The sequence below is a fragment of the Equus asinus genome, chromosome 1 (genome assembly GCF_041296235.1).
Source record: "Equus asinus isolate D_3611 breed Donkey chromosome 1, EquAss-T2T_v2, whole genome shotgun sequence".
Classification (NCBI taxonomy): Eukaryota; Metazoa; Chordata; class Mammalia; order Perissodactyla; family Equidae; genus Equus; species Equus asinus.
In genome coordinates, this window is record NC_091790.1 from 200,726,856 (window position 1) to 200,741,026 (window position 14,171).

The 14,171-nt window shown below is 40.8% G+C and overlaps 1 protein-coding gene across 4 annotated transcripts in view; it reads left to right on the top strand.

Moving 5' to 3' along the window:
- Positions 1-14,171, top strand: part of CUL1 (cullin 1) — a 113,665-nt gene that overhangs the window by 26,385 nt on the left and 73,109 nt on the right. For all 4 annotated transcript variants that reach the window (XM_070515282.1, XM_070515284.1, XM_070515281.1 and 1 more), the window contains exon 2: positions 9,239-9,539. In XM_070515282.1, the coding sequence (XP_070371383.1) occupies positions 9,400-9,539 (140 nt within the window). In that variant the 5' untranslated portion in view covers positions 9,239-9,399. The remainder of the gene's footprint in view (positions 1-9,238; positions 9,540-14,171) is intronic.

Consider the following 14,171-nt stretch of genomic DNA (forward strand, 5'->3'; position numbering starts at 1 on the left):
CATCCGTGTGGAAGTGTGTAGCTAAAGTTGACTCAGTTTGTGTGTGGTCTGTTGTGTGACTATCCTACAGTTTATTTGTGAATCCTCCTCTTGGTGGACATGTGGGTTGTTTCCAGGTTTGGGGTTTTTGTTGTGGTTGTTCTTATAAACAGTGCAGCAAATGCTGGTGTCTGCATGTTTCTTAGTGTACTTACCTACATGAAAGTTTCTCTAGGTCTCAGTCGTGTGTCTTCCTGTACATTTCCCATCTTAGGGGCCACACTGCAAGTAAAAGCCAGAGTGTTGTGCATACCTTTAACCAAATGTTAGAAAATAAGTAATTAGTTTATTGAACAATACCCAGGATCATTTAAATTGATCAGATTTAAAATGTTATTAAACTAGAAAAGCTAAATTTCATCTTATTTTCTAATAGTGAATTTTAACTATATTTTCATTAACTCTAATATAGACTTTAGTTTTAGAAAATACTGTAGCATTTTAAGCCTCTGCTTTGTGTTTCTCTTTTTACATTTTTCAAAAGCATAACTGAAGCAGCTATGGATAGTCTTTTTTGGGAAAACCTTGTTTCTTGCATTCCTGCAACAATTCTGATTTGAATTCTCTTGCTTTGTTTAACACTCCTCGGCATTGGCTTCTGCAACAGCATCTGCTAGATGTATTTGGTCTTAATTTATAGAAATGGAGACAGGAATCAGGACTGCATTCATAGGCAAAAGTGATATCTGGATTTTTTGAGTATTTGAGGTGAAATTGAGGAAGGGAGAGAATTCTCTTATTACTTTAAAAGTTCTAGATTTCTCTCCTAGAGTAGAAAAGCAGTTATTATGTTCATTCAAGTCTTAAGAATTTTCATCCCTGTCTGTTCTAAATTTGGGAATTGTCAGGGGAATAATACATTAAGAGAATGCACAAAGCTTAATTGCTTAGACATGTGGTGAAGGAAATACTTGGCCTGTAGTCCAGTCTGAGGGCCACAGCCGAGTCTCGTAAAGTGGAGGCTGCCCTCCTGTCTGAAACTAGAGGCTTAAATCCCCCGTCTCTCCCCATGGTCAGTGTTGCAGACCCTCAGGTCATCCTCCATCTTCTGAACTAACACCTCCATAGCTGTGGGGTACAGCCTCTCTGACCAAAACCCCTACCCCACTCACCCCATTCTTTCCTCACCTCTCTTCATGGAGCTTTCTGGAGTCCTAGTCCATGAATAGCAAAGTCCTCTGTAATCTCTGTGCACATTCATCAACCTCGTTGCCCTTCTTCAAAGACTAAGGCTCCTTAAAGCCAAGGAGTGGCTGTTGATCTTCGCCCACATCGCACGAGCCTTCAGGTTGAAGGGGGGTCCGTACCCTCCAATGTTTACAGCCATAGACAGACTTGGTGGGGGCTCTGCTAGTTCTCTTCCTGGAGTGCTCATCTGCTCACTGCTGGATTTCAGAAACTGATTGGGCGCTCTGGCACCCAGCTCTGAGTCTTCCTGTCCGCTCCCCAACATCCATTCTCTTAGGTGATTCAAGTTCTACGTGGACCTTGACCTCTCGCTTCCTTGGGCTCCATTCTGTTCCAGTTGCTGTTAGGCCTGGCCCAGCATAGGCCTTACCATCCGCCCTGCACCACTTCCAGAGTCATTGATCTGACATCCCACTTCCAGCCACAGCCTCCTGTCCTTCTGTCCCTTATTCTTTCTCTAGAGACAGAGAATGAGGGCATGTGAGCCTTGCTTGGGCTTCATATCCTCTTCCAGCTTTCTTCACTTCTTCATGGCCAAAATTTTAAAGATTGTCTACATTTCTCTTCCTCTTGATCTTTTTAGTTTGATTTCTACCCTGAAAGCCACAGTGAAACTTTCCTTGCTGAGGTCACTAGTGACTTACATAAAACTAAAGCTGGAAGCTGTATTTCAGATATCATCATGATGATGAGAATAATGGCTAACATAGTTACACTGTGTTGCCTCATTTAATCCTGAGCCCCACGCCCCCCAATATTAAGTGATTTAGCCAAGATCATACAAGAAATAAATGGCTGTGACCATGATGAAGCCCAGCCGACCACAGCCTTCTCGTCTCTTGGCCTCCAGGATAGGGGTCCTCTCATTGTTTTTGGCTGTAATGTTGCAGGTACAAACTCTGTGGGTTCCCCATCATCTAGTTAGTTTCTAAATGTTCCTCAGGTCTCAGTGTGGCCCTTCTCTTTCTGTAATTTCTCTGATTGACTCTGGCTCCCCGCCTCAAGTGGGGCATGTCAGAGGTTAGCCCTCCACCGTCCAGCTTCCTGGGATGATTCACAAGCCCCTCAGACTCACCATGTCCAGAGGGAAACTGCCTCCCACTGATCTGTTCTCCTCTGATGTGTCCTGTCCTAGTAGATGGTTCCATAGTCCATTTATAGATACATCGAGGTATTTATCATACACACTCAAGTCAGCAAAAGAGAAATCCGTAGAAGGCTGCTTGTTGCAGTCTTACTTAGAAGTGTTAAAAAGTAAACACCTGGAAGCTCTTTAGCAGGGTACTGGTTTGAGGATCAACAGAATATTATATGGCTCACAAAAAGTGAGGTGTATTTCATGAAGTGGAGTGAGGATGTCTCATTGTCAAGTGAAAAAAGTTGCAGAGCAGCAAATGGTTGATCCCAGGAGAGTCAGGAATCAGGGGGGATCAGCGGAGATTTATCCTTTTTTTTTTTAAAGCTATGTTGTTCCTTGAAACAGAGTTTTCTTGAAAAACCAGTCCTGAGAGATAGTCAGGAAAAAAATACTCTATGGCCAAGTCAGTTTGAGGACGGGATGCTTTGTGCTGTTTTTCTGACAGAAATTCGTAAGATATGTTCGCTTATGAAGGCCTCTGAAGTCTTGTAGCAAACAAAATAAAGTATTTAACTTCACTAAAGCTAGCATTTCCCAGATTCCCTTGATGTTCTGTTCAGTTGATGTTCCAATTAGTGTTTAGTCGACGACTGTTTTAAGTCTTTTAAAAAACCCTTTCATTACTGGTGAAACTCTGAATTACTAATATTAAAAAGGATGTATTTTTCAAGATTCTCGGAGGTCGTTTAGTTAGTTCACATTTCTACTCAATGAAGGAATCTTATGCACCGTTAATCTTGAGAAATAGGCTGTTTGATTAGTTCACAGTTTGAATTGTTAGATAGCTCATTTAATATTGATTCTGTTGGCTTTCATATGTCTTTGCAACAACACAGTCTTTCTGTGAGACAAGTCCTTAAACATACGCCCTCCCTTCTCCCATTAGACCTGCTTATTTTGACTCTTGTGTTTCATTCCGTTATCTTCCTTTCCCAGGGAGAGAGGAGAGTGGAGGAGAAGTGTGTGTGTGTGCGTGTGTTGGTGTGTGTTCAGGCTTCATGAGCCAGTGGCTAGTGTGAGAAGGTGCAGCTGGCTCTGCTGGTGGTGCCTGTCCTGATCAGTTGCACTTTGTGCCTTGGTTTCCTTGGCTCCGGCCTGTGCTTCTGAAAGGGGAAGCAGCAAATGTGAGGAGTCGGTGTTAGTCCTGGATCTTCATGACCACAGCTGGTAAACCCTGTCATCTAAGGGTCTCATACCAGGGTACTTTTGAAAACTACCTAATTTCTTAAGTATGTATGTCATTTAGTTTTGTTTTTAATATCTATCGGCTTTTTGGAATTCCTCAGTTTTTGGGTTATGTGATGTGATTTATTGGGAAAATATTTTTACCCCTTAAGCTAAAAACCATTTGAACCTCTCTGACATTTCATGAAGTCTGCTTAAGACTATTGATAGTTTTGGATGGCCTGGTTATGAGATGGAGGGTATATGCTTTGCAAAGTGGTATATTTCTGACAATTCAACATTGACAGATAAGTCAGTCTTTTATGGGCACCTGTATTGTATATTACTCCAAGCAGTTTTACAGTTAGTTTAATTCATTCAACACTTGAGTGATGCATAAGCAGATTACATACACACACACCCTAGGATGGAAAACTCCATTACCAGGGCATCTTGTGTCCATTTGGGCACTCTAAGTATGGAGGTGCCCCACCCAGATGCCCCTTCAGGGAAGGACTTGGCTCCCAGTGTGGGGAATGTGGTTAGCAGATGGCCTCCAGCTGTCAGCTCCTCTGGGACCTGCCTCGGCTGCAGAGAGCTGCCTGGCCAAGTGGGAGCAGGAAGGCCTGGGAGCCCAGCCTCAGACCAGCAGGTCAGCTGTGGCTGTCAGCATGTGACCTGACCAAAAGGTCATTTTCCTGATGTGCTGCTTGTAATGTTTCCTTTTAGATTTAGTTCTAGATTTCTTTGCTGTAATGTTAGTGATAAATGTTTAAGTATATAAATGTGAGGTTCTTTAGGGGATATTAAAAATATAAGATAAGGTTGTCCTCTTTAAACGTCTCAGTTCAGTAAATAAGGATGTGAATTTTTGAGAACCTCAGTCAACTGTGTATGAATTCTGGATACTCAGTGGAGACGACTAGAAAAAGGGAATGGGTAGTTTGAAAGAGAAAACAAAGTACGTAAAAGCAGGAGTAGAATATTTTGCTAATTTTCAGCATATTCTGTATATAAGTTGAGATTTGCTGTGGCACCAAATTTCCGTGCATAGAACTAGACACAAAATGTGTGTGATAAAGTAACCTTGACGTGGAAACTTGTATTTGATCTCAGAGTATCAGTGAGTCTTGAGAGAGTAAGACTGGTAACTGGAGTCAGAAGTGTAATATGAGGGAGATGACATGTAAGGAACATGTGTGTCCTGATGTTGAGCTAGGACAGTGGAGGTAAGGGAAAATCCACGTTAACCGTCTCACTTGCTGTATTTTAACTTTGTGGTGGTGGGTGTTGGTATGATAAGTGGTATCAACTTTGTCCTTCATGCTGTTCTGATATTTGCAGTGTTTTTCTTAGTTTAAAAAAATGTGAAGCTTTTAAAAAATTTAGCTTTCTTAAATTTCAAAATATTTGAATAGATTTAATATTGATACAATTAGGAGTGATTTATTAGCTCTTTCAAATTATGAGCTCTTTTTTTTTTTTTTTTTTTTTTGGCGGAAGATTAGCCCTGAGCTGACATCTGCCAGTCCTCCTCTTTTTGCTGAAGAAGACTGGCCCTGAGCTAACATCCGTGCCCATCTTCCTCTACTTTATATGTGGGACTCCTACCTGGCTTTTGCCAAGCAGTGCCATGTCTGCACCCGGGATCCAAACTGGTGAACCCTGGGCCGCCGAGAAGCGGAACGTGCGAACTTAACTGCTGCACCACCAGGCTAGCCCCTATGAGCTCCTTTATTTGGAGCTGGTTGGGTTTCTAAGATTAATTAATAGATAATTGGTGAATCTTTTTTTTTTTTCCTTATGGCTCTTTTAGTGGTTTCCCTGTGTATTGCCTTAAAAACGAAAGAACCTAAAAAGCAGACTAGAGTACTGGGGAATACTGGCTTGAGAATCCAGAGCTCTGACCTGTGGTCCTGCCACTTTCTAGCACTGTGATCTTGATCAGGTTTGATTGCTTCTTTGAAGCAGTTTCTTTTCTTTTCTTTTCTTTCTTTCTTTTTTTTTTTTTAAGATTTTATTTTTTCCTTTTTCTCCCCAAAGCCCTCCAGTACATAGTTGTATACTCTTCGTTGTGGGTCCTCCCAGTTGTGGCACGTGGGACGCTGCCCCAGCGTGGTTTGACGAGCAGTGCCATGTCCGCGCCCAGGACTCGAACCAACGAAACACTGGGCCGCCTGCAGCAGAGCGCGCGAACCCAACCACTTGGCCACGGGGCCCGCCCCCTCTTTTTTTTTTTTTTTTTTTTGAGGAAGATTGGCCCTGAGCTAACATCCAAGCCCATCTTCCTCTACTTTATATATGGGACGCCTGCCACAGCATGGCTTGACACGTGGTGTGTAGGTCCACACCCGGAATCCTAACTGGCAAACCCCAGGCTCCTAACTGCTGCGACAATGAAGCAGTTTCTTCCTCTGTAAAAGAAGGAGCCAGAACCATCTTTAAGGTTAACCTCTAATTGTCTGTGGCTGTAATTGGCTCTTAGAAGCAAATATTTTTGGTACCCAAATGCATGGTACATAAAGTTTCCAGTTTACGAGCAGGTTATATACCAGAAATGTATGGGTTAGCTTCATAGAAAGATGCTGTGTTCCATCGAATTAGTATGATGAAAGTAGACGATGTCTATTTTGTTTTACTATTGATAGTGTATAACCAGAGCAGAGGACAGTGCCTGGCACCTGGTAGTTTCTTACTAAATATTTGTTAAATAAATACTAATGGTCATTAAATTTCTGTAACTCTCATAAGTCTGCTTAAACACTATATTAAAATACATATACATTTGCAATGACCAGGGTGATATAAAGCATTACTAAATGAAACAGCAAGAAATAAATTTTAGCCTAAAATCTAGTGTTAGAAGGAAAGTGTTCAGAAGAAAGAAGGTAGAATTTTTCGGAGATTCTAAAGGGGGATTTGGAGCAAGTCTGCATGTTCTAAATCCTTTAAAAACATATAGCTTTTTAATTCCTTAATTTATTCTTTTATTTATTCATGTGAAACATTGATTGGGCTATGTGCTGGGCTCTGAACTAGGTTCTCAAGCTATTGTGGTGAGAAAAGAGATGATCTCTCTGCCCGGGGTCATAGGGATCCTCACCAGTGAAGTGAGAGAGTTATGGTAAAGACAGGCGTGGAATTGCAACCTTGAATATGAGCTAAGAAGGGAAAGTCCCAGGAAATGGGTGAACCTCAACCTCGTCTGGGAGTTCCCTGGTAAGTCTTACTTGGCTAGCAGTATGGCTACAACTAATGAAGGAGGAGAGGAACTTTCCAGGCGAAGCAGCAGCAAATGCAAAGATCCTCAGGAGTGGAAAGGAGACTGGCATGTGCAAGGAACGGGGGGAAGGCTGTGTGGCTGTGTACCCAAGGGATGAAGGGAGAGGGCTGTAGGAGGAAAATGAGGAGACAAAGATCCGATGATGCCATAGTAGGGTTTCTCTGCTTCAGGACCACCTTGGCTCCCCACTGCTCTCAGGATGACAAGCTAATCACATTTACAACTTTATACTCAAGTGCTCTGTGAGGGATAGATGGGGGAGTGGTGTAAATCCTGGGAGGTGTGGGAGTCTGGTTTAGACTACTAAAACAGTGGTCCCGGTAAGAGACAACGATGATGACGATTATTGGGAGAGGAGACTGAAACGAGTGAGTGGACTGGAATGAGTCCTGGTTTCTTGATTTTTGGATACAGGGAGTTGCCACTTCCTAAGATGGGCAGCAGTGGTGGAGAATGGAGTTTGGGGGCAGATCCAGAGTTCATTGTAGACCTGTTGCGTTTAAGACACGAGGAGAAGAGGTGAACTGGCACTTGGATATATATACAGGCCCGGGCCTGAGAGAGGAAATCTGGGATGGAGAGAAACGTTTGTGAGTCTCGGGCACAAGGAGGTTTGAAGAAGGAAGGTTTGCTGTGTCCCCCTACTGTGCTTATCGATCATAATTGAAATGACTTTTATGGTACCCAGTTGAAATGCTATGGTGAGAAAAAGATAGAGTTGGGGAAAGTGGAACATTTTTCTCAGTTGCTGGTAGAAATTAGAAAAGAAAAAGGAGTAAAAGAGCATCTAACTGGATATGAGAAAGCTTATCTGAAATAGAATTAGCTGTGAGTCGGGAATTTAAGTGCTAACTTCTCCTTAGGGGAAAATTAAGTAAGTGCTGGGGCAGGTGGTGTGGGTTTACACAGGTGACGCCATCAGGCGGGGCTGCCAATCTGAAAGCCCTTGATTACCATCAAGGAGTGTCGGTGTGGTCCCCCCCAGGCAGATGAAAGGGAAGGCAGGTGGAAATTATATGTCGGAAACATTGGCAGAATGGTTGCTGAGTAGTTAGTTTCCTTAAAACATGATGGAATTCTTGTGTTAGATATTTTTGTATTCCACATTCGGACATACGTATTTGAATATATGACATAAAATATTTGCGGGATCAGGAATGGTGTTGTGGTTTCATAAAATATTCTGTCCCCTAGCGCAGATTATAAATATTAGAGGTGCTTTAGGTTTCAGGAGTTTATACTTAGTCCGCAGGTGTGACCCACATTGTCCTTTAATGTGCCTTTGCCATTGAAGATGCGGGATGTGCTGAATTCCTTGCTGAGGTAACTCAGACTTGAACTGGCAGGTCTTGACAACCCCTTCTCACTCTTCCAGATACTGTTTACCTCCCAAGGGATGAAAAAAAAGGACATTTATTTTATGAAGCCATTAAAATAACTCACTGTTTCTTAATTTTGCACTAGAAATACTTGTTTAAGAGCCTCCACATTTTGATGTGCTGTGCGTAGGTGATCCTTAAAGTATGTCTGTAATGTTGCATCTTGAGAAGTACTGACTTAATGCAGTTTTAATAGCTAAGATGCTTGATCTGTGGATCCACAATCCTGAAGCATTATACATTATATTTTGCAGTAACTTCATGCACTTAGAAATAAAAGCCATTACCATTTGTTAAGCATTAACTATGTGTTAAATATTTTACATACATTACCTTAATTAAACTTCACAACTATTTGAGGAAAATGTTTTGCCCCTATTTTGAAGACTAGAAAATTCAGGCTTTGAGAAGTGGGAAGTTACGTAACTTACCCAAGACCACATACCTAGTGGGTGTGGAGCTGAGCTTGAAACCCAGGTCTCCCGAAATTCAGAGTACATTTTAAATTTTGGCAACTCTTGCCGAATTCCCTTCTAAAAAGAGAGTGATAGTTTCCCTTCACCCTCAGCCTCACTAACATTTGCGTTTCACTAACTGCTAAGTGAAAAATTAGTAAAATTCAGCGATAACTAGTGAGATTAAATGGTTTTTCCTATCAGCTACTTGTGCTTCTCTTTCTGGGAATTCTCTTTGCCTTTTTTCTTTCAAGTTTGTCTTTCTAACTGTTACCTAGGTCAAGTAATACAGCTGAAGTTTTGGCGCCTTTAGAAGGCAAAGAAAGGCGGCGTGCTGGCTGTGCTTCTGTGAGTTTTGCTCAGCTTTCCTTGTGGGCACTAATAGTCATGATTTGAATTAAATGTCTAAGTAAGCATATTTCTATGTGCAGACCATATAATATGAGTGTGTTTCCTGATAGAAAAATAATCTCTGGATTAGAGTGGTGCCTGCTAATGCCTGCGGACAGAGTATTTCTATCAGTGTGGCAGGCACCCCATGACCCACCCCAGGATGCTGAGAAAGAATTAATTCCCTTTGTTTCTTCTTCAGGTTTGCCTGCAATGAGATTTCATTCTCTCCATGTAAAGGACATCCTTTCTGAGCTGCTGTGAATAAATTTGGAATGATACTGTATATTTTCATCTAATGGAGAATTAGCTGTACCTTGAATAAGGATTGCTGCGCTGGACGACTTCAGAATATTACTCACAATGTCATCAAACAGGAGTCAGAATCCCCATGGACTGAAGCAGATCGGCCTTGACCAGATCTGGGACGACCTCAGAGCTGGAATCCAGCAAGTGTATACCAGACAGAGTATGGCGAAATCCAGATACATGGAACTCTACACGTATCCTACTGCTTGAGCTGAGATTAATTTGCTTAGAATTTTGATTATTTACTAGTATGATGTGTGAATTGTTAGAAAATTTACCTCATGTTTTCACCTTCCAGTTCATCCTGTAATATAATCACTGGGTTCATTTTTAGCTTTAAAAATTAACTCATTTACTCTTTTTAAGTTTTTTGAACAGAGGTGAAACTGGCTAGTTGGTAGTCTAAAACAGTGCTGTTCAACACAGTAGCTGCTAACCACGTGTGGCTATTTACATTGGAAATCATTAAAATTAGGTAATTAAAAATTCAGTTCCTAAGTTGGGGCAGCCATATTTCAGGTGCTCAGTAGGTCATAGATTGCTTCTATCGTTGCAGAAAGTTCTCTTGGGCAGCACTGGTTAAAGCAGGGGAGCATTGGTTTCTGTGTTATCTGTGGCTCCCTTCATGCTGCGGGGCAGAGTGGAGTTATTGCATCAGAAATGCTCTGGTCCACAAAGCCAAATGTATTTGCTATCTGGTCATTTATGGGAAAAGTTTGCTGACCCCCGTCTAAAGGATTACCACATAGAGCAAAAGTTTTACTGTAATGGCCCTGTTTTACAAATGTGGTATTAAAAAAGTATTTCATGCGTTCATTGTGTGGTCTGTGCCATGTGCATGGGACTGTGCTGTATGCTGCAGCGGTTAAGAGGGTATAAAACATGTAGCTTCTGTTCTCTATTACACGCTCGGAGAGAGACAATTTAATACTCAGAGTTTCTGTTTTCCTTCAAATACAAGAAATTGAAATTTAAGCGAGCTCACTAGAGAGCAGATTGCTACTGATTTGCTGGTTCTAGGAGTTTAAAGTTGCTAGTTCAATGGAGATTTAAGTTTAAATCTTTAATCTGTATCTGATTGTCAAACTTGGTTATGTGATATTCCAGTATGCCCTCAACTGTGCTAATGTTTTACAATCTTAAAATTAACGTGAATTTAAACAAATGTGAAACTCTCTCTAAATTAATTTAAAATTTATTGTATATGTGTACACATATTCATATATATAAACATTTACACTCTAGAATACTTACATAACAGCTTTATGGAGATATAATTCACATACCATAAGATTTACTCCTTTTTTTAAAACTACTACGCCTTTTATTTTTATTTATTTATTGGTGAGGAAGATTGGTCCTGAGCTAACATCTGTTGCAATCTTCCTCTTTTTGCTTGAGAAAGGTTGTCACTGAGCTAACATCTATGCCAGTCTTCCTCTGTTTTATGTGGGATGCCACCACAGCATGGCTTGATGATCAGTGCCAGGTCCGTGCACGGGATCCAAACCTGTGAACCCGAGACCTCTGAAGTGGAGCATACAAACAACCACTACGCCGCCAGGCTGGCCCAGATTTACCGTTTTTTAAAGTGTACAGTGCAATGGTTTTAGTACGTTCAGAGTTTTGCAACCATAACCACTATTCTAGTTTTAAAATATTTTCATCACCCCCAAAAGAAAGCCTGTAGCCCTTAGCAGTCACTCTCCATTCTCTCATACCCCTAGTCCCTGGCGACCGCTCATCTACTTTCTGTCTCTCTGGATTTGCCCATTCTGGACATTTTGTATAAATGGAATCACACAATATGTGGCCTTTTGTGACTGGCTTCTTTCACTTAGCATAATGTTTTCAGGCTTCCTCCTTGTTTTAGTATGCGTCAGTACATCATTCCTTTTCGTGCTGGATCATATGGATATACCACATTTTGTCTATCCATTCATCAGTGATGGATATTTGAGTTGTTTCCACTTTTTGGCTCTTATGAACAGTGCTGTTATGATTATTGTGTACAAGTTTTGTTTTGTTTTGTTTTTAAAGATTTTATTTTTCCTTTTTCTCCCCAAAGCCTCCCGGTATATAGTTGCATATTTTTAGTTGTGCGTCCTTCTAGTTGTGGCATGTGGGACACTGCCTCAGCATGGCCTGATGAGTGGTGCCATGTCTGCGCCCAGGATCTGAACCGGCGAAACCCTGGGCCGCCAAAGCAGGGCGTACGAACTTAACCACTTGGCCACGGGACCGGCCCCCATGTGTACAAGTTTTTGTCTAGACATGTGTTTTCATTTCTTTTGGGTAGAAATGTAGATGAGGAATTGCTGTGTCGTATGATACATAGAACACTCTTAAGGAGCTTAGAATCTTTGCAGATTAGAGGATATTATTCCATTCAAGAGAGTTGTGGCTTGCTAGGTATGACAGTTTTTTTTTTAATTCTTTTAAGCAATAGAGCTGAAGATGATGATTCCAATGGTGAGGCAAGGCGCTTGGTTGGATTTCTGGTGTGTGGAAAAACAGGGGAGCTAAGGCAGACACCAAGGGAATTGTTGCTGATTTGTCTTTGGGGAATTTCTTAATAGGTAATTTTTTTTTAATTTAATTTTTATTGCGTTAATGATAGGTTACAGTCTTGTGAAATTTCAGTTGTCCATTATCGTTTGTCAGTCGTGTTGTAGGTGCACCCCTTCACCCTTTGTGCCCACCCCCAACTCCACCTTTCCCCTGGTAGCCACTAAATCTTTCTCTTTATCTGCATTTTTAAATTCTTCATATGAGTGGAGTCATACAGATATTGTCCTTCTCTATCTGGCTTATTTCACTTAACATAATTCCCTCAAGGTCCATCCATGTTATTGCAAATGGGATGATTTTGTTCTTTTTTACGGCTGAGTAGTATTGCATTGTATATATATACCACATCTTCTTTATCCAATCATCTGTTGATGGGCACTTAGGTTGCTTCCACGTCTTGGCTATTGTAAATAATGCTGCAATGAACATTGGGGTGCATGGGACTTTTGGAATTGCTGACTTCAAGCTCTTTGGATAGATACCCAGTAGTGGAATAGCTGGATCGTATGGTAGTTCTATTTTTAATTTTTTCAGGAATCTCCATACTGTTTTCCATAGTGGCTGCACCAGTTTGCATTCCCACCAGCAGTGGATGAGGGTTCCTTCTTCTCCGCAACCTCTCCAACATTTGTTACTATTAGTTTTAGTTATTTTTGTCATTCTAATGGGTATAAGGTGATATCTTAGTGTAGTTTTGATTTGCATTTCCCTGATGATCAGTGATGATGAATATTTTTTTGTGTGCCTATTGGCCATCCGTATATCTTCTTTGGAGAAATGTCTGTTCATGTCTTCTGCCCATTTTTTGATCAGGTTGTTTGATGTTTTGTGGTTGAGCTGTGTGAGTTCTTTATATATTATGGATATTAAGCCTTTGTCAGATGTATTACATGCAAATGTTTTTCCCAGTTAGTGGGTTGTTTTTTTGTTTCAATCCTGTTTTCATTTGCCTTGAAGAAGCTCTTTAGTCTGATGAAGTCCCGTTTGTTTATTCTTTCTGTTGTTTCCCTTGTCTGAGAAGACATGGTGTCCGAAAAGATCCTTTTAATACTGACGTCAAAGAGTGTACTGCCTACATTTTCTTCTAGAAGCCTTATGGTTTCAGGTCTCACCTTTAGGTCTTTGATCCACTTTGAGTTTATTTTGGTGAATGGTGAAAAAGAATGGTCAATTTTCATTCTTTTACATGTGGCTTTCCAGTTTTCCCAGCACCATTTGTTGAAAAGACTTTCTTTTCTCCATTGTATGCCCTCAGCTCCTTTGTCGAAGATTAGCTGTCCATAGATGTGTGGTTTTATTTCTGGGCTTTCAATTCTGTTCCATTGATCTGTGCACCGGTTTTTGTACCAGTACCATGCTGTTTGGATTACTGTATCTTTGTAATATGTTTTGAAGTCAGGGATTGTGATGCCTCCCGTTTTGTTCTTTTTTCTCAGGATTGCTTTAGCAATTCGGGGTCATTTGTTGCCCCATATGAATTTTGGGATTCCTTGTTCTGTTTCTGTAAAGAATGTCATTGGGATTCTGATTGGGATGGCATTGAATCTGTAGATTGCTTTAGGTAGAATGGACTTTTTAATTATGTTTATTCTTCCAATCCATGTACATGGAATGTCTTTCCATCTCTTTATGTCGTCATCCATTTCTTTCAGAAAAGCCTTGTAATTTTTGTTGTACAGGTCTTTCACTTCCTTAGTTAAATTCACCCCGAGGTATTTTATTCTTTTTGTTGTGATTGTGAATGGTATTGTGTTCTTGAGTTCTTTTTTTGTTAGTTCATTATTAGAGTATAAGAAATGCTATTGATTTATGTAAATTGATTTTATACCCTGCAACTCTGCTGTAGTCGTTGATTACTTCTAAAAGTTTTCCAATGGATTCCTTGGGGTTTTCTATATATAAGATCATGTCATCTGCAAACAGCAAGAGTTTCACTTCTTCCCTCCCTACTTGGATTCCTTTTATTCCTTTTTCTTGCCTAATTGCTCGGCCACAACCTCCAGTACTATGTTAAATAAGAGTGGTGTTAGAGGGCATCCTTGTCTCATTCCTGTTTTCAGGGGGATGGCACTCAGTTTTTGCCCATTGAATATGATGTTGGCTGTGGGTTTGTCATATATGGCCTTTATTATGTTGAGGTAGTTCCCTTCTATCCCCATTTTGTTCAGAGTTTTTATCATAAATGGCTGTTGGATCTTGTCAGATGCTTTCTTGGCATCTATTGAGATGGTCATGTGGTTTTTATTCCTCAGTTT